The sequence below is a fragment of the Oreochromis aureus genome, linkage group 23 (genome assembly GCF_013358895.1).
Source record: "Oreochromis aureus strain Israel breed Guangdong linkage group 23, ZZ_aureus, whole genome shotgun sequence".
NCBI classification, from domain to species: domain Eukaryota; kingdom Metazoa; phylum Chordata; class Actinopteri; order Cichliformes; family Cichlidae; genus Oreochromis; species Oreochromis aureus.
In genome coordinates this window covers 3,088,470-3,114,518 of record NC_052963.1, presented here as the reverse complement: position 1 = coordinate 3,114,518, position 26,049 = coordinate 3,088,470, and the positions used below count along the sequence as shown (strand labels likewise).

General features: G+C 43.2%; 1 protein-coding gene across 1 annotated transcript in view; it reads left to right on the top strand.

The window, feature by feature from the left end:
* Nucleotides 1-26,049, top strand: part of chrm4a (cholinergic receptor, muscarinic 4a) — a 105,010-nt gene that overhangs the window by 73,596 nt on the left and 5,365 nt on the right. Inside the window, exon 6 of the mRNA XM_039606380.1 lies at nucleotides 4,394-4,660. Within this exon, the coding sequence (XP_039462314.1) occupies nucleotides 4,394-4,660 (267 nt within the window). The remainder of the gene's footprint in view (nucleotides 1-4,393; nucleotides 4,661-26,049) is intronic.

The following is a 26,049-nucleotide window of genomic DNA, read 5'->3' as shown; positions in this document are numbered from 1 at the left end:
GTCGTAACTTTAACCCATAGATCTTAAATCTTGCAAACACTGCCTCAAGATGGTCTAAATGGCTGTTGAAATCAGGCAAGTATATTATCACATCATCCAAGTATACCAAAGCAGACCCTGTGATTTGACTTCCTAAGCAACTTTGCGTCAACCTTTGAAATGTTGCCGGAGCATTACACAAACCAAAAGGCATTCTTTCAAATTCATACAAGACAAAAGGAGCACAAAATGCAGTTTTTTTCTCTGTCAGCTTCTGAAACTTTTACTTGCCAATACCCACTAGCTAGATCAAGAGTAGAATAGTATTTTGATTTAGCATTTGATTTACCAGCTCGCTGTCTCCAGGGACTACCTCCGGATGGCGATAAGCTGGTCATAGGGTCCCACCTGTTGTACAGGAGCAGCAATTCTCTGACAGTCTTGAAAAGCCTGCCCATGCTTGTTGAGTGTTTACAGTTGATCCAACAGGCCAGGTTGTGATCTGTATCTGAGGCTTTGAGAAAAGCATATCCCAGCATAGAGCAATGACATTCATACCAAGGATAGGCAATGCATTTGGGTTATTAGGGTCATCCTTTGAAATCACAATTCCCATATCCTTCAAAGTAATATCTCCCACCTGTACTTCAGCTAAAATATAGCCCACATGAGGAATTTCTAGTCCATTTGCTGCCTTCAGCTTTAACCAGTTGAGATCGCTTTCAACTGCAAACAACCTCTTAAAACAGGCTTCCGGCATTAGTGTAACATTAGAACCAGTATCTAACAAAAATGCCACTTCCTTACCATCAACAAATACCTCTACTTGAACACATGTCCCTAAAAACTGAGAGTGATTTACCTGCACTGGACAACTGTCACCAACTGGAATTAATCATTTAAAGCCATCTTGGATAGAGTTCCCCAACACTCTCTTACCATGTGTCCACTGACTCTACACTTACTACAGATGGGTCGCCCTTGTTGATCCCACTGATGCTGCGGCCATTCCTCTGGTCATGAAATTTGCTTTGTTAATGGGAGTGGCTCCGACACTTCAGCACGTCTCCTGTACTGATAGGAACTAGAGTCCTGTTTTTCTCTCTTACCTCTGGGACCTGGACATGTTTGTGGTATTGGTGCTGGTCGAGCAAATTCCCTCAGCTCCTCCTGAAGAGTATTTTTGAGGTCTATAATTTGCTCCTCCATTTCTGAGAAAATCTCTGCTTTAAAGTTGTCTTTACAATTAAGCTATCATGCCACTTTAAATCTCTTTTTGTTATTGCACAGGCAGAGTTTTCATACGAGCTATGCAAAGCATCTGCTTCAACTGCAAGGCCTCTTTACGCACCTGTTCGAATGACAGATTAGGGCCGTGCCTTAACAGACACCGTAGTATCTCACCTTCTCTGTGGCCCAAAACAGAAATGATCACACATATGCAGTTCAGCACGCGAAGAGTCTTCAATTAAATTCAGTTTTATTTACACAGCGCCAAATCACAACAACAGTCAACTCAAGGCACTTTATATTGTAAGGTAGACCCTACAATAATACATACAGAGAAAAATCCAACAATCATATGACCCCCTATGAGCAAGCACTTTGGCGACAGTGGGAAGGAAAAACTCCCTTTTAACAGGAAGAAACCTCCAGCATAACCAGGCTCAGGGAGGGGCGGGGCCATCTGCTGTGATTCGTTGGGGTGAGAGAAGGAAGACAGGATAAAGACATGCTGTGGAAGAGAGACAGATTAATAACAAGTATGATTCAATGCAGAGAGGTCTATTAACACATAGTGAGTGAAATAGAATCTCCCAGTGCATCATGGGAATCCCCCAGCAGCCTACACCTACTGCAGCATAACTAAGAGGATTCAGGGTCACCTGGTCCAGCCCTCACTATATGCTTTAGCAAAAAGGAAAGGTTGAAGCCTAATCTTGAAAGTAGAGATAGTGTCTGTCTCCTGAATCCAAACTGGAAGCTGGTTCCACAGAAGAGGGGCCTGAAAACTGAAGGCTCTGCCTCCCATTCTACTTTTAAATACTCTAGGAACAACAAGTAGGCCTGCAGTGTGAGAGCGAAGTGCTCTAATTGGGTGATATGGTAGTATATCATATCAACCCATTTGCTATTTAAAAGCAAAATCTTCCATGCCAGGTTAAAACTATTTTCTTTAAAATGTGCACTTCTCATACTGGAGTCTCCCATGTCAACTAGCTTCCCTGCTGCAACTGTGTCCTACAAAAAAAATAACTCCTCCTTCCTGTTTTCTCTCTCCTTTATAGAGAAGGGCTCAAATCATTACCAATCAACGGCTCCCTGTACTCAACTCCAAATAGCTGGCAGCTGGACTAGAGTAGAATCTCCACTCCTACATGGGTGTGGCCCACATCTCACACAAAACAAAAACACCAAAGCATGCGATTATTAAAATGAAAAATATGCCAACCCAATGTTTAGTGGGAGATTCTCTCAGTTATTCCACCATGCCACATTCTGCAACACTACAGACTTCCTCCTTCCCCTGCTACTTTTCTGAGACATGATGGTCAACTGCTAGGGATGGGAATCAAGAATAGGTTCCTAGGAGTCCAATTCCTTGGAATGGTTAGTCTGCCTGCTTACTGATCCCGCTTATCGGTTCTTGCCCTCTCACTATGATCAGCTGATTTCAGTTCATGTGTCGAAGTAAAAATAATGGTGCATTCTTCACCATAGATATGGACATTACTTTTATTATTAATGCACAAAAGGATGGAGAGTGAGATGGCAAAGTGACGACTGATATAGGACAGAAACAAACTGTCCACAGCATGTCTTTATCCTGTTTTCCTTCTCTCACCCCAACCGGTCGCAGCAGATGGCCCCGCCCCTCCCTGAGCCTGGTTCTGCCGGAGGTTTCTTCCTGTTAAAAGGGAGTTTTTCCTTCCCACTGTCGCCAAAGTGCTTGCTCATAGGGGGTCATATGATTGTTGGGTTTTTCTCTGTATTTATTATTGTACGATCTACTGTACAATATAAAGCGCCTTGAGTTGACTGTTGTTGTGATTTGGCGCTATATAAATAAAATTGAATTGAATTGAATTGAACTGCGTTATACTGTTAACACAACTTAAGCTCTTCGCAAAACAGCATGCTAACGCTAAGGTAGCCAAGAACCCCAGAGTGATGTTAAAGCTGAGTAAATGCTGACATAGCTCTTATAAAGTGATAAAGTGAGCCATCATAAGGTGGTGAAGCCAGCTGGTAACAAACTGATGAGCAGTCAGGCTGCAGCTTCTATTTTTTTTTGTGTTCATGTTTCTACAGTAGAATCACTGCGATGATTGCTCGTGCTGGTTTTCATCTTTGCTTTGTGTTGTCAGCTTTGTTTTCATATCTAAATACTAAGACAAAGATCACGTGTCCTCACTGGGATTTGTGTTGGTGTGTGGGGATGTAGCCTGTCGCTTTATATTGTTAAATGGTCATTATGAGACAGATCATTTTACAGAGTAACATGAAGGTAACATAATGAGTAGAATAATGAATGTCTTTATTCAAAGACAGTATGCAGTAACAAACTGCATTACTTTTAAGAAAAATGTTCTGTGTAATACATGTAATCATGTTTTTACTTTACTTTTAAGTAATGACCCCAAAACTGAACACAAAAAAGAGGCGAAATACCTCTAAAATGCACAAGCATTAGATCATGTATTTACTTTAGATGAATATAATGTCATGATATGCTGCTTAGAGATGGTGGTGACTCTCAAAGTGGAGCCAATAAGAATCGATAAGGAATCAAATCGATAAGTGATATTGATAATGGAATGGGAATCGCTAAATTCTTATCAATTCCTACCCCTATTGTCTACTTCTAACACCATGTCATGAAAAGTCACAGGATTAATTGGAAAACCCAGAGTGGAGTATTTTTTGTTGGGTTAGCTAGACTGGAATGGACAGGTCATTCCCCAAATGTGGAGTGGATTTCTTTTTTTTCCTCTTATAAATTAACTGCGTTAACTGGAATTGGACAGAGTTTGCCAGGACTGTGAACTTTTTGTTTCAAGTTGTGGTTGTTAATATATTGTTTACCTTATGAATATGGGTGAAACAGTTCTATTTTTAAATTAGGCTTAAAACTTTCCTTTTTGATTTAGCTTTTTTTTTGTTGTTCAGGCATCTATCACGTGAGACTGGACTATTATCATGGTTTGGCCTCAGCTGCCAGGGAACCTTACATAATACAATCAACATTTAAACATTGAAAAACTCCCTTTTAACAAAACTAAATCTCCACCACAGGCAGGTTCAGGCCATTTGCCTCAAGTGGTTGGGGTTAAGGGGAGGAAGACAGGATACTGTGCAAGTAACAGGTCAAGCTTGCTATGAAATGTCCTAACAGTACTTTGCTTTGTTACAGGTGCTAGCAAACCCCACTCCAGTACCGACAACAACCAATTCTGCCATCCACAAGATCAATCCCTCTTCAAGGTGGTCCAAGATAAAGATTGTGACAAAGCAGTCTGGGGATGAATGCATCACAGCTATAGAGATCGTTCCACCTGTAGATGGAGCTGAGAGGCATTCAATCCCAATCAGCCGTCCTCGAACTGTGGCAAGAAAATTTGCAAGCATTGCTAGAAGCCAAGTGAGAAGGAAAAGACAGATGGCTGCCAGAGAAAAGAAAGTAGGTTAATACATGACATAAGTTTAAGACATATAATAGTGTGTGTTGTTGAATAAGTGTATATCAACTGACAGTTTGCACTGCTGTAACTTTACAGTGGGACTCAAATTGGTGGAATCAGTAAGCTTTGGCTCACAAGTTCCATATTTAAAAAAAATCAACTTATGAACAGCAGAGAATCTATATTACACTTGAAACATAAATAAAAAGACTTTGTGATAAAGTGTTGCCTAACTTTAAAATGAAACTCTGAACAAAGCCTGCTCCAGACCAGGTTAGATGTTCAAAGTTACCATGGCAGTTCAGCCAGATCAAAAGAGAACCACGTTCGTAATACTGAAAACTTGGACTTGAATTTCAACATAACTTAGACAGCATGTTCCTTAAGCTAAACTGGTATCTTGTTTCACAGTATAGTACTATGAAAAAGTGTTGAGTTAACCCCATCGACAGCTATACAGTCCAACTCCTTATATATATGATCTGCGGGCTGCATATCATGTGGAGGTGAATGAGGACCCAAATCCAGATGACTTAGGAGAACAGGAACTAACATAAAGCCGACCGTTTGTTAAGGCTTATACAAAAGTAGAAAAACCAATATGTGATAGAACCTAAACTGGGAAATACTAAAACATGAAACCTGAGAGACAACGGTAGATGAGCAAAGACTCCAACATGAGACAAGGGGAGACTGAGATAATATACACACAAGGGGAAGATTTAGGGGAGTGGAGACAGCTGGGAAACACAGCAGGAGCAAATTAGCCCTAACAAGGTAAGGGAAGCAAACTTAACATTAAAGCTGCAAGCAGCGTTATGAGGGCCCTAGCACCCCCGGCACGTCGAGCAACGCCCAACACCTAAAACCAGCACGTCCAATCTGATGTCACATTGATGGAATTCATGGATTTAACCACCAGCTAACATTTCATCTCATTCAATCATGATTATAGTCGTCCCACTAGGTGGCGCTCTAACCATTACTGACAAATGGCATAATAAACATTTCCGAGCTCAAGTCTCATCATGCCTGCGATCTTTGGGAGAGATTGGACATTGTGTTTTGGAGTGACAGAAGATTACTGCTTTTTTGGCTAGTGATTGAAACTCCACGTGCCGCCATGACCACCCCGTTTCCCTGGACGTAAAAAGCTTCGCAATTTAACATCACAACCGTCTTTAGATGCCACGCACTGTAGATTGGTTCAATGTGATGAAATCCCTTGGAGGAGTTCGTCAAAGTACGAGGCCTGAAAGGAGGGGAAAAAGTGACTAAAATTACACATTCATTTTAAAATGGCTGACTTCCTGTTGGATTTGGGATATTGCTCCAAGAGACTTTTTTGTACATCTTGATATCCTCCATAAGCTTACCAGGTTTCAGACTTATAAATAAAACACAGAGCAGGGGCTGATGTTTTGAAATTTTGTAGGGGCGCTGTGGAGCCATTTTGCACTATTCAAGGAAAATGATCACATAACAACAAAGCCCTCATCACATTGGAGGTTTGGGCCAAATTCCAAGACTTTTTAAAATTTCCAAGCCCCTCAAAAGCCACTTCGTCTTTCATGGAGAACCGCCTTGCCACCAGGGTGCGCCGTTCAGTTTAAAGTCACAATTTTCGCACAGAAGCATCATGAAGGACTGATGGTGATACTCACCGCTTTTGAGGTGGCCACGATGAACCTGTGAAAATCAGTACAACAAAGTGAAAGACATGACATTTCCTGGTGCCACTAGGTGGCGCTCTACGTATTCCTGACAATGGGCATATCAATCTGTTCAGGGCGGGTCTGACATCATCCCTGTAAAATCTGGTACTGATCAGATTGGATTTCATTGAGTTACACTAATTTGTTTCTTCATGGCGAGACATCAATGTTCGCCATGCTGCTGGGTCACACCCTTCAGCGAAAACTCACAGTTTTCTCTGTAACCCAAGACCAACTCCTTAAGGCTTTCCTGGAGAAATTTCAGGCTGCAGATGTCACCCATTACAATACTGTACCCCAAAGTGTAAAACATGACATTTCCTGTTCCCACTAGGTGGCGCTGTACCTGATGTCAAATATGGCAGTTGAAATATGTTCAGGGGTGGAGCCTTATCATATGTGTCCACTTTGGTCAAGGTCGGACAATGTATGACAGAACGAGAGGCAATAAGATTTTCATGGCGAGTCATCAAAATTCGCCGTGGCGCCACGGCCTCACCGTATCCCGAAAACTCAAAAGCTCCGCAATTTAACATGGCCCAGGTGTGTAGTTGACACTGACCAAATGTGAAGCTTGTACGATGAAATTCCAATGAGGAGTTCGCAAAAGTTTGAGGCATGGAAATGGCAAAATTAGAGCCAAAATGTCACCTTCACTTGCAAATGGCGGACTTCCTGTTGGGTTTGCGTCAATGGGCCCACAGACTTTTTTGTTTGTCTCGGCATGATACACATGTGTGCCAGATTTCAGACATGTAGCTCAAACGATGTGGTCGTAGGGCTGCATTTAACAACGCATAGGTGGCGCTCTAGAGCAATTTTCCAGTGCTCATGTGTAAAACCATTAAAATACAAAATTTTTCACCAGACCTGGCATGTGTGCAAAATTTCATGAGTTTTCGAGCATGTTAAAGCCCTCAAAAAGGCCCTTGTTTTGCCTGAATAATAATAATAAGAAGAAACGGAGCAGATACAATAGGGCCTTCGCACTCTCGGTGCTCGGGCCCTAATAATAATTAAAGCTACAAGCAGCGATATGAGGGCCCTCGCACCCCAGCACGTCGAGCCAAGCCCAACACCTAAAACCAGCGCTTCCGATCTGATGTCACATTGATGGAATTCTTGCATTTAACCACCAGCTAACATTTCATCTCATTCAATCATGATTATAGTCATCCCACTAGGTGGCGCTCTAACCATTACTGACAAATGGTATAACAAACATTTCGAGCTCGAGTCTCATCACGCTTGCGACCTTTGGGAGAGATTGGACATTGTATTTTGAGTGACAGCAGATTACTGCTTTTTGGCGAGTGATTGAAACTCCACGTGCCGACACGACCACCCGTTTCCCTGAGCGTAAAAAGCTTCGCAATTTAACATCACAAAGGTCTTTAGATTCCACGCACTGGAGATCGTGTGAATCTGATGAAATGCCTTGGAGGAGTTCGTCAAAGAAAGTTACCTCAAAAGAAGGGGAAATGTCGCCAAAATTACACATTAATTTCAATATGGCTGACTTCCTGTTGGATTTGGGATATTGCTCCAAAAGACTTTTTTGTACTTCTTGATATCTTCCATAAGCTTACCAGGTTTCAGACTCATACATAAAACACAGAGCAGGGGCTGTTGTTTTGAAATATTGTAGGGGGCGCTGTGGAGCCATTTTGCGCTATTCAAAGAAAATGATGACATAACAAGATAGCACTCATCACATTGGAGGTGTGCGCCAAATTTCAAGACTTTTTAAACTTTCCAAGCCCCTCAAAAGCCACTTCATCTTTCATGGTGAACCGCGTTGCCACCAGGGTGCGCCGTTAAGTTTAAACTCACAATTTTCTCACTGAAGCATCATGAGGGACTGATGGTGATATTCACCGCTTTTGAGGTGGCCACGATGAACCTGTGAAAATCAGTAGCAGAAAATGAAAGCCATGGCATTTCCTGGTGCCACTAGGTGGCGCTCTACCTATTCCTGACAATGGGCACATCAATCTGTTCAGGGCGGGTCTGACATCATCCCTGTAAAATCTGGTACTGATCACATTGGATTTCATTGAGTTACACTAATTTGTTTCTTCATGGCGAGACCTCAATGTTCGCCATACTGCTGGGGTCACACCCTTCAGCGAAAACTCACAGTTTTCTCTGTAACCCAAGACCAACTCCTTAAGGCTTTCCTGGAGAAATTTGAGGCTGCAGATGTCACCCATTACAATACTGTACCCCAAAGTGTAAAACATGACATTTCCTGTTCCCACTAGGTGGCGCTGTCCCTGATGTCAAATATGGCAGTTGAAATATGTTCAGGGGTGGAGCCTTATCATATGTGTCCACTTTGGTCAAGGTCGGACAATGTATGACAGAACGAGAGGCAATAAGATTTTCATGGTGAGTCATCGAAATTCGCCGTGGCGCCACGGCCTCACCGTATCCCGAAAACTCAAAAGCTCCGCAATTTAACATGGCCCAGGTGTGTAGTTGACACTGACCAAATATGAAGCTTATGCAATCAAATCCCAAGGAGGAGTTCGCAAAAGTTCGAGGCATGGAAATGGCAAAATTAGAGCCAAAATGTCACGTTCACTTCCAAATGGCGGACTTCCTGTTGGGTTTAGGACATGGCCATAATAGACTTTTTGTGCGTCTCGAACGTTAGATATGTGTTCGAGTTTTATACATGTAGGTCATACCCATCTCGGGGCTCGCGTTTCTCATTTTTCTAGGTGGCGCTACTGAGCCAATTTTCCCTGGACATGTCTACGGACATTAAAATACATAAATTTTCACCAGACCTGACGCGTGTGCAAAATTTCATGAGTTTTGAGCATGTTTAGGCCCTCAAAAGGCCGATTCATTTGCCGAAATAATAATAATAATAATAATTAAAGCTGCAAGCAGCGATATGAGGGCCCTCGCACCCCGGGCGCGTCGAGCCAAGCCCAACACCTAAAACCAGCGCTTCCGATCTGATGTCACATTGATGGAATTCATGCATTTAACCACCAGCTAAAATTTCATCTCATTCAACCATTATTATAGTCGTCCCACTAGGTGGCGCTCTAACCATTACTGACAAATGGCATAACAAACATTTCCGAGCTCGAGTCTCATCACGCCTGCGACCTTTGGGAGAGATTGGACATTGTGTTTTGAGCGACAGCAGATTACTGCTTTTGGCGAGTGATTGAAACTCCACGTGCCGCCATGACCACCCGTTTCCCTGAGCGTAAAAAGCTTCGCAATTTAACATCACAAAGGTCTTTAGATTCCACACACAGGAGATCGCGTAAATCTAATGAAATCCCTTGGAGGAGTTCGTCAAAGTATGAGGCCTGAAAAGAGGGGAAAATGTCGCCAAATTTACACATTAACTTTAAAATGGCTGACTTCCTGTTGGATTTGGGATATTGCTCCAAGAGACTTTTTTGTACATCTTGATATCTCCAATAAGCTTGCCAGGTTTCAAACTCATACATAAAACACAGAGCAGGGGCTGTTGTTTTGAAATTTTGTAGGGGGCGCTGTGGAGCCATTTTGCACTGTTCAAGGAAAATGAACATATAAAAAGAAATCCCTCATCACATTAGAGGTGTGCGCCAAATTTCAAGACTTTTTAATCTTTTCAAGCCCCTCAAAAGCCACTTCATCTTTCATGGTGAACTGCGTTGCCACCAGGGTGCGCCGTTGAGTTTAAAGTCACAATTTTCTCACTGAAGCATCAAGAGGGACTGATGGTGATATTCACCGCTTTTGAGGTGGCCACGATGAACCTGTGAAAATCAGTACAACAAAATGAAAGACATGACATTTCCTGGTGCCACTAGGTGGCGCTGTCCCTGGTGTCAAATATGGCAGTTGAAATATGTTCAGGGGTGGAGCCTTATTGTATGTGTGCTCTTTGGTCCAGGTCGGACCATGTATGACAAAATGAGAGGCAATAAGATTTTCATGGCGAGTCATCGAAATTCGCCATGGCGCCACGGCCTCACCGTATCCCGAAAACTCAAAAGCTCTGCAATTTAACATGGCCCAGGTGTGTAGTTGAGACTGACCAAATATGAAGCTTATGCAATGAAATCCAAAGGAGGAGTTCGAAAAAGTTCGAGGCATGGAAATGGCAAAATTAGAGCCAAAATTTCACGTTCACTTCCAAATGGCGGACTTCCTGTTGGGTTTAGGACATGGCCATAACAGACTTTTTTGTGCATCTCCTAATGGTAGATATGTGTTCCGAGTTTCATACATGTAGGTCATACCCACACCGGGGGCTCGCGTTTTTCATTTTTCTAGGTGGCGCTACTGAGCCAATTTTCCCTTGATATTTCTGAGGACATTAAAATACGTAAATTTTCACCAGACCCGACGCGTGTGCAAAATTTCATGAGTTTTTGAGCATGTTTAGGCCCTCAAAAGGCCGATTCATTTGCCGTAATAATAATAATAATAATTAAAGCTGCAAGCAGCGATATGAGGGCCCCTCGCACCCCGGTAGCGTCGAGCCAAGCCCAACACCTAAAACCAGCGCTTCCGATCTGATGTCACATTGATGGAATTCATGCATTTAACCACCAGCTAAAATTTCATCTCATTCAACCATTATTATAGTCGTCCCACTAGGTGGCGCTCTAACCATTACTGACAAATGGCATAACAAACATTTCCGAGCTCGAGTCTCATCACGCCTGCGACCTTTGGGAGAGATTGGACATTGTGTTTTGAGCGACAGCAGGTTACTGCTTTTTTGGCGAGTGATTGAAACTCCACGTGCCGCCATGACCACCCCGTTTCCCTGAACGTAAAAGCTTCGCAATTTAACATCACAAAGGTCTTTAGATTCCACACACAGGAGATCGCGTAAATCTAATGAAATCCCTTGGAGGAGTTCGTCAAAGTATGAGGCCTGAAAAGAGGGAAAATGTCGCCAAATTTACACATTAATTTTAAAATGGCTGACTTCCTGTTGGATTTGGGATATTGCTCCAAGAGACTTTTTGTACATCTTGATATCTCCAATAAGCTTGCCAGGTTTCAAACTCATACATAAAACACAGAGCAGGGGCTGTTGTTTTGAAATTTTGTAGGGGGCGCTGTGGGAGCCATTTTGCGCTGTTCAAGGAAAATGAACATATAAAAAGAAATCCTCACCACATTAGAGCTGTGCGCCAAATTTCAAGACTTTTAAACTTTTCAAGCCCCTCAAAAGCCACTTCATCTTTCATGGTGAACAGCGTTGCCACCAGGGTGCGCCGTTCAGTTTATAGTCACAATTTTCTCACTGAAGCATCAACAGGGACTGATGGTGATATTCACCGCTTTTGAGGTGGCCACGATGAACCTGTGAAAATCAGTACAACAAAATGAAAGACATGACATTTCCTGGTGCCACTAGGTGGCGCTCTACGTATTCCTGACAATGGGCATATCAATCTGTTCAGGGCGGGTCTGACATCATCCCTGTAAAATCTGGTACTGATCAGATTGGATTTCATTGAGTTACACTAATTTGTTTCTTCATGGCGAGACCTCAATGTTCGCCATGCTGCTGGGGTCACACCCTTCAGCGAAAACTCACAGTTTTCTCTGTAACCCAAGACCAACTCCTTAAGGCTTTCCTGGAGAAATTTGAGGCTGCAGATGTCACCCATTACAATACTGTACCCCAAAGTGTAAAACATGACATTTCCTGTTCCCACTAGGTGGCGCTGTCCCTGATGTCAAATATGGCAGTTGAAATATGTTCAGGGGTGGAGCCTTATCATATGTGTCCACTTTGGTCAAGGTCGGACAATGTATGACAGAACGAGAGGCAATAAGATTTTCATGGCGAGTCATCGAAATTCGCCGTGGCGCCACGGCCTCACAGTAACCCGAAAACTCAAAAGCTCCGCAATTTAACATGGCCCAGGTGTGTAGTTGAAACTGACCAAATATGAAGCTTGTGCGATGAAATTCCAATGAGGAGTTCGCAAAAGTTCGAGGCATGGAAATGGCAAAATTAGAGCCAAAATGTCACCTTCACTTCCAAATGGCGGACTTCCTGTTGGGTTTAGGACATGGCCATAATAGACTTTTTGTGCGTCTCCGAACGTTAGATATGTGTTCGAGTTTTATACATGTAGGTCATACCCATCTCGGGGCTCGCGTTTCTCATTTTTCTAGGTGGCGCTACTGAGCCAATTTTCCCTGGACATGTCTCACGGACATTAAAATACGTAAATTTTCACCAGACCTGACGCGTCTGCAAAATTTCATGAGTTTTCGAGCATGTTTAGGCCCTCAAAAGGCCGATTCATTTGCCGAAATAATAATAATAATAATACTAATAATAATAATAATAATAATAATAATAATAATAATAATAAGAAACAGAGCAGATACAATAGGGCCTTCGCACTTTTGTGCTCGGGCCCTAATAAACGGAGCAGATACAATAGGGCCTTCGCACTCTCAGTGCTCGGGCCCTAATAATAATAATAAACGGAGCAGATACAATAGGGCCTTCGCACTCTCGGTTCTCGGGCCCTAATAATAATAATAACAATAATAAGAAGAAGAAGAAGAAGAAGAAGAAGAAGAAGAAACGGATCAGATACAATAGGGCCTTCGCACTCTCGGTGCTCGGGCCCTAATAATAATAATAATAATACTAATTAAAGCTGCAAGCAGCGTTATGAGGGCCCTCGCACGCCATCGTGTCGAGCCACTCCCAACACCTAAAACCAGCACGTCCGATCTGATGTCACATTGATGGAATTTATGCATTTAACCACCAGCTAACATTTCATCTGATTCAACCGTGATTATAGTCGTCCCACTAGATGGCGCTCTAACCATTACTGACGACTGGCATAACAAACATTTCCGAGCTTGAGTCTCATCATGCCTGCGACCTTTGGGAGAGATTGGACATTGTATTTTTGAGTGACAGCAGATTACTGCTTTTTGGCGAGTGATTGAAACTCCACGTGCCGACACGACCACCCCGTTTCCCTGAACGTAAAAAGCTTCGCAATTTAACATCACAAAGGTCTTTGGATTCCACACACAGGAGATCGCGTAAATCTAATGAAATCCCTTGGAGGAGTTCGTCAAAGTATGAGGCCTGAAAAGAGGGGAAAATGTCGACAAATTTACACATTAATTTTAAAATGGCTGACTTCCTGTTGGATTTGGGATATTGCTCCAAGAGACTTTTTTGTACATCTTGATATCTCCAATAAGCTTGCCAGGTTTCAAACTCATACATAAAACACAGAGCAGGGGCTGTTGTTTTGAAATTTTGTAGGGGGCGCTGTGGAGCCATTTTGCGCTGTTCAAGGAAAATGAACATATAAAAAGAAATCCCTCATCACGTTAGAGGTGTGCGCCAAATTTCAAGACTTTTTAAACTTTCCAAGCCCCTCAAAAGCCACTTCATCTTTCATGGTGAACTGCATTGCCACCAGGGTGCGCCGTTGAGTTTAAAGTCACAATTTTCTCACTGAAGCATCAAGAGGGACTGATGGTGATATTCACCGCTTTTGAGGTGGCCACGATGAACCTGTGAAAATCAGTACAACAAAATGAAAGACATGGCATTTCCTGGTGCCACTAGGTGGCGCTCTACCTATTCCTGACAATGGGCATATCAATCTGTTCAGGGCGGGTCTGACATCATCCCTGTAAAATCTGGTACTGATCACATTGGATTTCATTGAGTTACACTAATTTGTTTCTTCATGGCGAGACCTCAATGTTCGCCATACTGCTGGGGTCACACCCTTCAGCGAAAACTCACAGTTTCTCTGTAACCCAAGACCAACTCCTTAAGGCTTTCCTGGAGAAATTTGAGGCTGCAGATGTCACCCATTACAATACTGTACCCCAAAGTGTAAAACATGACATTTCCTGTTCCCACTAGGTGGCGCTGTCCCTGATGTCAAATATGGCAGTTGAAATATGTTCAGGGGTGGAGCCTTATCATATGTGTCCATTTTGGTCAAGGTCGGACAATGTATGACAGAACGAGAGGCAATAAGATTTTCATGGCGAGTCATCGAAATTCGCCGTGGCGCCACGGCCTCACCGTATCCCGAAAACTCAAAAGCTCCGCAATTTAACATGGCCCAGGTGTGTAGTTGACACTGACCAAATATGAAGCTTATGCAATCAAATCCCAAGGAGGAGTTTGCAAAAGTTCGAGGCATGGAAATGGCAAAATTAGAGCCAAAATGTCACGTTCACTTCCAAATGGCGGACTTCCTGTTGGGTTTAGGACATGGCCATAATAGACTTTTTTGTGCGTCTCCGAACGTTAGATATGTGTACCGAGTTTTATACATGTAGGTCATATCCATCTCGGGGGCTCGCGTTTCTCATTTTTCTAGGTGGCGCTACTGAGCCAATTTTCCCTGGACATGTCTACGGACATTAAAATACGTAAATTTTCACCAGACCTGACGCGTGTGCAAAATTTCATGAGTTTTTGAGCATGTTTAGGCCCTCAAAAGGCCGATTCATTTGCCGAAATAATAATAATAATAATAATAAGAAGAAGAAGAAGAAGAAGAAGAAGAAACAGAGCAGATACAATAGGGCCTTCGCACTTTTGTGCTCGGGCCCTAATAATAATAATAATTAAAGCTGCAAGCAGCGTTATGAGGGCCCTCGCACCCCCGGCACGTCGAGCCATGCCCAACTCCTACAACCAGCACGTCCGATCTGATGTCACATTGATTGAATTCATGCATTTAACCACCAGCTAACATTTCATCTCATTCGATCATGATTATAGTCCTCCCACTAGGTGGCGCTCTAACCATTACTGACAAATGGCATAACAAACATTTCCGAGCTCGAGTCTCATCACGCCTGCGACCTCTGGGAGAGATTGGACATTGTGTTTTTGAGCGACAGCAGATTACTGCTTTTTGGCGAGGGATTGAAACTCCACGTGCCGCCATAGCCACCCCGTTTCCCTGAACGTAAAAAGCTTCGCAATTTAACATCACAAAGGTCTTTAGATTCCACACACAGGAGATCAGGTTAATCTGATGAAATCCCTTGGAGGAGTTCGTCAAAGTATGAGGCCTGAAAAGAGACGAAAAAGTGGCTAAAAGTACACCTTAATTTTAAAATGGCTGACTTCCTGTTGGATTTGGGATATTGCTCCAAGAGACTTTTTTGTACATCTTGATATCCTCCATAAGTTTACCAGGTTTCAGACTTATAAATAAAACACAGAGCAGGGGCTGATGATTTGAAATTTTGTAGGGGGCGTTGTGGAGCCATTTTGCACTATTCAAGGAAAATGATCACATAACAACAAAGCCCTCATCACATTGGAGGTGTGGGCCAAATTCCAAGACTTTTTAAAATTTCCAAGCCCCTCAAAAGCCACTTCGTCTTTCATGGTGAACTGCGTTGCCACCAGGGTGCGCCGTTCAGTTTAAAGTCACAATTTTCGCACAAAAGCATCATGAAGGACTGATGGTGATACTCACCGCTTTTGAGGTGGCCACGATGAACCTGTGAAAATCAGTACAACAAAATGAAAGACATGACATTTCCTGGTGCCACTAGGTGGCGCTCTACGTATTCCTGACAATGGGCACATCAATCTGTTCAGGGCGGGTCTGACATCATCCCTGTAAAATCTGGTTCTGGTCAGATTGGATTTCATTGAGTTACACTAATTTGTTTCTTCATGGTGAGACCTCAATGTTCGCCATGCTGCTGGGGTCACACCCTTCAGCGAAAACTCACAGTTTTCTCTGTAACCCAAGACCAACTCCTTAAGGCTTTCCTGGAGAAATTTGAGGCTGCAGATGTCACCCATTACAATACTGTACCCCAAAGTGTAAAACATGACATTTCCTGTTCCCACTAGGTGGCGCTGTACCTGATGTCAAATATGGCAGTTGAAATATGTTCAGGGTGGAGCCTTATCATATGTGTCCACTTTGGTCAAGGTCGGACAATGTATGACAGAACGAGAGGCAGTAAGATTTTCATGGCGAGTCATCGAAATTCGCCGTGGCGCCACGGCCTCACCGTATCCCGAAAACTCAAAAGCTCCGCAATTTAACATGGCCCAGGTGTGTAGTTGACACTGACCAAATATGAAGCTTGTACGATGAAATTCCAATGAGGAGTTCGCAAAAGTTCGAGGCATGGAAATGGCAAAATTAGAGCCAAAATGTCACGTTCACTTCCAAATGGCGGACTTCCTGTTGGGTTTGCGTCAATGGTCCCACTGACTTTTGTTCGTCTTGGCATGATACACATGTGTGCCAAATTTCATACATGTAGCTAAAACGATGTGTTCGTAGGGCTGCATTTAACAAGGCATAGGTGGCGCTACAGAGCCATTTCCCAGTGCTCATATGTAAAACCATTAAAATACAAAATTTTTCACCAGACCTGGCATGTGTGCAAAATTCCATGAGTTTTCAAGCATGTTAAAGCCCTCAAAAGGCCCTTCTTTTGCCTGAATAATAATAATAATAATAATAATTAAAGCTGCAAGCAGCGATATGAGGGCCCTCGCACCCCGGCGGCGTCGAGCCAAGCCCAACACCTAAAACCAGCGCTTCCGATCTGATGTCACATTGATGGAATTCATGCATTTAACCACCAGCTAAAATTTCATCTCATTCAACCATTATTATAGTCGTCCCACTAGGTGGCGCTCTAACCATTACTGACAAATGGCATAACAAACATTTCCGAGCTCGAGTCTCATCACGCCTGCGACCTTTGGGAGAGATTGGACATTGTGTTTTTGAGCGACAGCAGGTTACTGCTTTTGGCGAGTGATTGAAACTCCACGTGCCGCCATGACCACCCGTTTCCCTGAGCGTAAAAGCTTCGCAATTTAACATCACAAAGGTCTTTAGATTCCACACACAGGAGATCGTGTAAATCTAATGAAATCCCTTGGAGGAGTTCGTCAAAGTATGAGGCCTGAAAAGAGGGGAAAATGTCGCCAAATTTACACATTAATTTTAAAATGGCTGACTTCCTGTTGGATTTGGGATATTGCTCCAAGAGACTTTTTGTACATCTTGATATCTCCAATAAGCTTGCCAGGTTTCAAACTCATACATAAAACACAGAGCAGGGGCTGTTGTTTTGAAATTTTGTAGGGGCGCTGTGGAGCCATTTTGCGCTGTTCAAGGAAAATGAACATATAAAAGAAATCCCTCATCACATTAGAGGTGTGCGCCAAATTTCAAGACTTTTTAAACTTTTCAAGCCCCTCAAAAGCCACTTCATCTTTCATGGTGAACTGCGTTGCCACCAGGGTGCGCCGTTCAGTTTATAGTCACAATTTTCTCACTGAAGCATCAAGAGGGACTGATGGTGATATTCACCGCTTTTGAGGTGGCCACGATGAACCTGTGAAAATCAGTACAACAAAATGAAAGACATGACATTTCCTGGTGCCACTAGGTGGCGCTCTACGTATTCCTGACAATGGGCATATCAATCTGTTCAGGGCGGGTCTGACATCATCCCTGTAAAATCTGGTACTGATCAGATTGGATTTCATTGAGTTACACTAATTTGTTTCTTCATGGCGAGACCTCAATGTTCGCCATGCTGCTGGGTCACACCCTTCAGCGAAAACTCACAGTTTTCTCTGTAACCCAAGACCAACTCCTTAAGGCTTTCCTGGAGAAATTTGAGGCTGCAGATGTCACCCATTACAATACTGTACCCCAAAGTGTAAAACATGACATTTCCTGTTCCCACTAGGTGGCGCTGTCCCTGGTGTCAAATATGGCAGTTGAAATATGTTCAGGGTGGAGCCTTATCATATGTGTCCACTTTGGTCAAGGTCGGACAATGTATGACAGAACGAGAGGCAATAAGATTTTCATGGCGAGTCATCGAAATTCGCCGTGGCGCCACGGCCTCACAGTAACCCGAAAACTCAAAAGCTCCGCAATTTAACATGGCCCAGGTGTGTAGTTGAGACTGACCAAATATGAAGCTTGTACGATGAAATTCCAATGAGGAGTTCGCAAAAGTTCGAGGCATGGAAATGGCAAAATTAGAGCCAAAATGTCACCTTCACTTCCAAATGGCGGACTTCCTGTTGGGTTTAGGACATGGCCATAATAGACTTTTATGTGCGTCTCGAACGTTAGATATGTGTTCGAGTTTTATACATGTAGGTCATACCCATCTCGGGGCTCGCGTTTCTCATTTTTCTAGGTGGCGCTACTGAGCCAATTTTCCCTGGACATGTCTACGGACATTAAAATACGTAAATTTTCACCAGACCTGACGAGTCTGCAAAATTTCATGAGTTTTCGAGCATGTTTAGGCCCTCAAAAGGCCGATTCATTTGCGAAATAATAATAATAATAATAATAATAATAATAATAATAATAATAATAATAATAATAATAATAATAATAATAAGAAACAGAGCAGATACAATAGGGCCTTCGCACTTTTGTGCTCGGGCCCTAATAATAAGAAACAGAGCAGATACAATAGGGCCTTCGCACTCTCGGTGCTCGGGCCCTAATAATAATAATAATAATAATAATTAAAGCTGCAAGCAGCGATATGAGGCCCTCGCACTTTTGGCGTCGTCGAGCCAAGCCCAACACCTAAAACCAGCGCTTCCGATCTGATGTCACATTGATGGAATTCATGCATTTAACCACCAGCTAAAATTTCATCTCATTCAACCATTATTATAGTCGTCCCACTAGGTGGCGCTCTAACCATTACTGACAAATGGCATAACAAACATTTCCGACCTTGAGTCTCATCACGCCTGCGACCTTTGGGAGAGATTGGACATTGTGTTTTTGAGCGACAGCAGGTTACTGCTTTTGGCGAGTAATTGAAACTCCACGTGCCGCCATGACCACCCCGTTTCCCTGAACGTAAAAAGCTTCGCAATTTAACATCACAAAGGTCTTTAGATTCCACACACAGGAGATCGCGTAAATCTAATGAAATCCCTGGGAGGAGTTCGTCAAAGTATGAGGCCTGAAAAGAGGGGAAAATGTCGCCAAATTTACACATTAATTTTAAAATGGCTGACTTCCTGTTGGATTTGGGATATTGCTCCAAGAGACTTTTTGTACATCTTGATATCTCCAATAAGCTTGCCAGGTTTCAAACTCATACATAAAACACAGAGCAGGGGCTGTTGTTTTGAAATTTTGTAGGGGCGCTGTGGAGCCATTTTGCGCTGTTCAAGGAAAATGAACATATAAAAGAAATCCCTCATCACATTAGAGGTGTGCGCCAAATTTCAAGACTTTTAAACTTTTCAAGCCCCTCAAAAGCCACTTCATCTTTCATGGTGAACTGCGTTGCCACCAGGGTGCGCCCGTTCAGTTTATAGTCACAATTTTCTCACTGAAGCATCAAGAGGGACTGATGGTGATATTCACCGCTTTTGAGGTGGCCACGATGAACCTGTGAAAATCAGTACAACAAAATGAAAGACATGACATTTCCTGGTGCCACTAGGTGGCGCTCTACGTATTCCTGACAATGGGCATATCATTCTGTTCAGGGCGGGTCTGACATCATCCCTGTAAAATCTGGTACTGATCACATGGGATTTCATTGAGTTACACTAATTTGTTTCTTCATGGCGAGACCTCAATGTTCGCCATGCTGCTGGGGTCACACCCTTCAGCGAAAACTCACAGTTTTCTCTGTAACCCAAGACCAACTCCTTAAGGCTTTCCTGGAGAAATTTGAGGCTGCAGATGTCACCCATTACAATACTGTACCCCAAAGTGTAAAACATGACATTTCCTGTTCCCACTAGGTGGCGCTGTCCCTGATGTCAAATATGGCAGTTGAAATATGTTCAGGGGTGGAGCCTTATCATATGTGTCCACTTTGGTCAAGGTCGGACAATGTATGACAGAACGAGAGGCAATAAGATTTTCATGGCGAGTCATCGAAATTCGCCACGGCGCCACGGCGTCACCGTATCCCGAAAACTCAAAAGCTCCGCAATTTAACATGGCCCAGGTGTGTAGTTGACACTGACCAAATATGAAGCTTGTACGATGAAATTCCAATGAGGAGTTCGAAAAAGTTCGAGGCATGGAAATGGCAAAATTAGAGCCAAAATGTCACCTTCACTTCCAAATGGCGGACTTCCTGTTGGGTTTAGGACATGGCCATAATAGACTTTTTTTGTGCGTCTCCGAACGTTAGATATGTGTTCGAGTTTTATACATGTAGGTCATACCCATCTCGGGGCTCGCGTTTCTCATTTTTCTAGGTGGCGCTACTGAGCCAATTTTCCCTGGACATGTCTACGGACATTAAAATACGTAAATTTTCACCAGACCTGACGCGTGTGCAAAATTTCATGAGTTTTTGAGCATGTTTAGGCCCTCAAAAAGCCGATTCATTTGCGAAATAATAATAATAATAATAATAATAATAATAATAATAATAATAATAATAATAATAATAATAATAATAATAATAAGAAACAGAGCAGATACAATAGGGCCTTCAGCACTTTTGTGCTCGGGCCCTAATTAAAGCTGCAAGCAGCGATATGAGGGCCCTCTCGCACCAGCACGTCGAGCCAAGCCCAACACCTAAAACCAGCGCTTCCGATCTGATGTCACATTGACGGAATTCATGCATTTAACCACCAGCTAAAATTTAATCTCATTGAACCATTATTATAGTCATCCCACTAGGTGGCGCTCTAAGCATTACTGACAAATGGCATAACAAACATTTCCGAGCTCGAATCTCATCATAACTGTGACCTTTGGGAGAGATTGGACATTGTATTTTGAGTGACAGCAGATTACTGCTTTTTTGGCGAGTGACTGAAACTCCACGTGCCGCCACGACCACCCCGTTTCCCTGAACGTAAAAGCTTCGCAATTTAACATCACAAAGGTCTTTACATTCCACACACAGGACATCGCGTCAATCTGATCAAATCCCTTGGAGGAGTTCGTCAAAGAACGAGGCCTGAAAAGAAGGGAAAATGGCGCCAAAATTACACCTTAATTTTAAAATGGCTGACTTCTTGTTGGATTTGGGATATTGCTCCAAGAGACTTTTTTGTACATCTGGATATCCTCCATAAGCTTACCAGGTTTCAGACTCATACATAAAACACAGAGCAGGGGCTGTTGTTTTGAAATTTTGCAGGGGGCGCTGTAGAGCCATTTTGCGCTATTCAATGAAAATGATCACATAACCAGAAAGCCCTCATTACATTGGAGGTGTGCGCCAAATTTCAAGACTTTTTAAACTTTCCAAGCCCCTCAAAAGCCACTTCATTGTTCATGGCGAACCCCGTTGCCACCAGGGTGCGCCGTTCAGTTTAAAGTCACAATTTTCTCACTGAAGCATCACGAGGGACTGATGGTGATATTCACCGCTTTTGAGGTGGCCACGACGTACCTGTGAAAATCAGTACAACAAAATGTAAGACATGACATTTCCTGTTGCCACTAGGTGGCGCTCTACGTATTCCTGACAATGGGCACATCAATCTGTTCAGGGCGGGTCTGACATCATTCCTGTAAAGTCTGGTACTGATCAGACGGGATGTCATTGAGTTATACTAATTTGTTTCTTAATGGCGAGACATCAATAATCGCCATGCTGCTGGGGTCACACCCTTTCGCGAAAACTCACAGTTTTCACTGTAACCCAAGACCAACTCCTTAAGGCTTTCCTGGAGAAATTTGAGGCTGCAGATGTCAACCATAACAATACTGTACTCCAAAGTGTAAAACATGACATTTCCTGTTCCCACTAGGTGGCGCTGTCCCTGGTGTCAAATATGGCAGTTGAAATATGTTCAGGGGTGGAGCCTTATCGTATGTGTTCTCTTTGGTCCACGTCAGAACATGTATGACAGAATGAGAGGCAATAAGATTTTCATGGCGAGTCATCGAAATTCGCCATGGCGCCACGGCCTCACCGTATCCCGAAAACTCAAAAGCTCCGCAATTTAACATGGCCCAGGTGTGTAGTTGACACTGACCAAAGATGAAGCTTATGCAATCAAATCCCAAGGAGGAGTTCGCAAAAGTTCGAGGCATGGAAATGGCAAAATTAGAGCCAAAATGTCACGTTCACTTCCAAATGGTGGACTTCCTGTTGGATTTGCGTCAATGGTCCCACTGACTTTTTTGTTCATCTTGGCATGATACACATGTGTGCCAAATTTCATACATGTAGCTAAAACGATGTGTTCGTAGGGCTGCATTTAACAAGGCATAGGTGGCGCTACAGAGCCATTTCCCAGTGCTCATATGTAAAACCATTAAAATACAAAATTTTTCACCAGACCTGGCATGTGTGCAAAATTTCCAGAGTTTTTGAGCATGTTAAAGCCCTCAAAAAGGCCCTTCTTTTGCCTGAATAATAATAATAATAATAATTAAAGCTGCAAGCAGCGATATGAGGCCCCTCGCACCCGGCGGCGTCGAGCCAAGCCCAACACCTAAAACCAGCGCTTCCGATCTGATGTCACATTGATGGAATTCATGCATTTAACCACCAGCTAAAATTTCATCTCATTCAACCATTATTATAGTCGTCCCACTAGGTGGCGCTCTAACCATTACTGACAAATGGCATAACAAACATTTCCGAGCTCGAGTCTCATCACGCCTGCGACCTTTGGGAGAGATTGGACATTGTGTTTTTGAGCGACAGCAGGTTACTGCTTTTGGCGAGTGATTGAAACTCCACGTGCCGCCATGACCACCCCGTTTCCCTGAACGTAAAAGCTTCGCAATTTAACATCACCAAGGTCTTTAGATTCCACACACAGGAGATCGCGTAAATCTAATGAAATCCCTTGGAGGAGTTCGTCAAAGTATGAGGCCTGAAAAGAGGGAAAATGTCGCCAAATTTACACATTGATTTTAAAATGGCTGACTTCCTGTTGGATTTGGGATATTGCTCCAAGAGACTTTTTGTACATCTTGATATCTCCAATAAGCTTGCCAGGTTTCAACCTCATACATAAAACACAGAGCAGGGGCTGTTGTTTTGAAATTTTGTAGGGGGCGCTGTGGAGCCATTTTGCGCTGTTCAAGGAAAATGAACATATAAAAGAAATCCTCATCACATTAGAGGTGTGCGCCAATTTTCAAGACTTTTAAACTTTCCAAGCCCCTCAAAAGCCACTTCATTGGTCATGGTGAACCGCGATGCCACCAGGGTGCGCCGTTCAGTTTAAAGTCACAATTTTCTCACTGAAGCATCACGAGGGACTGATGTTAATATTCACCGCTTTTGAGGTGGCCACGATGAACCTGTGAAAATCAGTACAACAAAATGAAAGACATGACATTTCCTGTTGCCACTAGGTGGCGCTCTACGTATTCCTGACAATGGGCATATCAATCTGTTCAGGGCGGGTCTGACATCATCCCTGTAAAATCTGGTACTGATCAGATTGGATTTCATTGAGTTACACTAATTTGTTTCTTCATGGCGAGACCTCAATGTTCGCCATGCAGCTGGGGTCACACCCTTCAGCGAAAACTCACAGTTTTCTCTGTAACCCAAGACCAACTCCTTAAGGCTTTCCTGGAGAAATTTGAGGCTGCAGATGTCACCCATTACAATACTGTACCCCAAAGTGTAAAACATGACATTTCCTGTTCCCACTAGGTGGCGCTGTCCCTGATGTCAAATATGGCAGTTGAAATATGTTCAGGGGTGGAGCCTTATCATATGTGTCCACTTTGGTCAAGGTCGGACAATGTATGACAGAACGAGAGGCAATAAGATTTTCATGGCGAGTCATCGAAATTCGCCGTGGCGCCACGGCCCTCACAGTAACCCGAAAACTCAAAAGCTCCGCAATTTAACATGGCCCAGGTGTGTAGTTGAGACTGACCAAATATGAAGCTTGTACGATGAAATTCCAATGAGGAGTTCGCAAAAGTTCGAGGCATGGAAATGGCAAAATTAGAGCCAAAATGTCACCTTCACTTCCAAATGGCGGACTTCCTGTTGGGTTTAGGACATGGCCATAATAGACTTTTATGTGCGTCTCCGAACGTTAGATATGTGTTCGAGTTTTATACATGTAGGTCATACCCATCTCGGGGCTCGCGTTTCTCATTTTTCTAGGTGGCGCTACTGAGCCAATTTTCCCTGGACATGTCTACGGACATTAAAATACGAATTTTCACCAGACCTGACGAGTCTGCAAAATTTCATGAGTTTTTTCGAGCATGTTTAGGCCCTCAAAAGGCCGATTCATTTGCCGAAATAATAATAATAATAATAATTAAAGCTGCAAGCAGCGATATGAGGGCCCTCGCACCCCGGCGCATCGAGCCAAGCCCAACACCTAAAACCAGCGCTTCCGATCTGATGTCACATTGATGGAATTCATGCATTTAACCACCAGCTAAAATTTCATCTCATTCAACCATTATTATAGTCGTCCCACTAGGTGGCGCTCTAACCATTACTGACAAATGGCATAACAAACATTTCCGAGCTCGAGTCTCATCACGCCTGCGACCTTTGGGAGAGATTGGACATTGTGTTTTTGAGCGACAGCAGGTTACTGCTTTTTGGCGAGTGATTGAAACTCCACGGGCCGCCATGACCACCCCGTTTCCCTGAACGTAAAAAGCTTCGCAATTTAACATCACAAAAGTCTTTAGATTCCACACACAGGAGATCGCGTAAATCTAATGAAATCCCTTGGAGGAGTTCGTCAAAGTATGAGGCCTGAAAAGAGGGAAAATGTCGCCAAATTTACACATTAATTTTAAAATGGCTGACTTCCTGTTGGATTTGGGATATTGCTCCAAGAGACTTTTTGTACATCTTGATATCTCCAATAAGCTTGCCAGGTTTCAAACTCATACATAAAACACAGAGCAGGGGCTGTTGTTTTGAAATTTTGTAGGGGGCGCTGTGGAGCCATTTTGCGCTCTTCAAGGAAAATGAACATATAAAAGAAATCCCTCATCACATTAGAGGTGTGCGCCAAATTTCAAGACTTTTAAACTTTTCAAGCCCCTCAAAAGCCACTTCATCTTTCATGGTGAACTGCGCTGCCACCAGGGTGCGCCGTTCAGTTTATAGTCACAATTTTCTCACTGAAGCATCAAGAGGGACTGATGGTGATATTCACCGCTTTTGAGGTGGCCACGATGAACCTGTGAAAATCAGTACAACAAAATGAAAGACATGACATTTCCTGGTGCCACTAGGTGGCGCTCTACGTATTCCTGACAATGGGCATATCAATCTGTTCAGGGCGGGTCTGACATCATCCCTGTAAAATCTGGTACTGATCAGATTGATTTCATTGAGTTACACTAATTTGTTTCTTCATGGCGAGACCTCAATGTTCGCCATGCTGCTGGGGTCACACCCTTCAGCGAAAAGTCACAGTTTTCTCTGTAACCCAAGACCAACTCCTTAAGGCTTTCCTGGAGAAATTTGAGGCTGCAGATGTCACCCATTACAATACTGTACCCCAAAGTGTAAAACATGACATTTCCTGTTCCCACTAGGTGGCGCTGTCCCTGGTGTCAAATATGGCCGTTGAAATATGTTCAGGGTGGAGCCTTATCATATGTGTCCACTTTGGTCAAGGTTCGGACAATGTATGACAGAACGAGAGGCAATAAGATTTTCATGGCGAGTCATCGAAATTCGCCGTTGCGCCACGG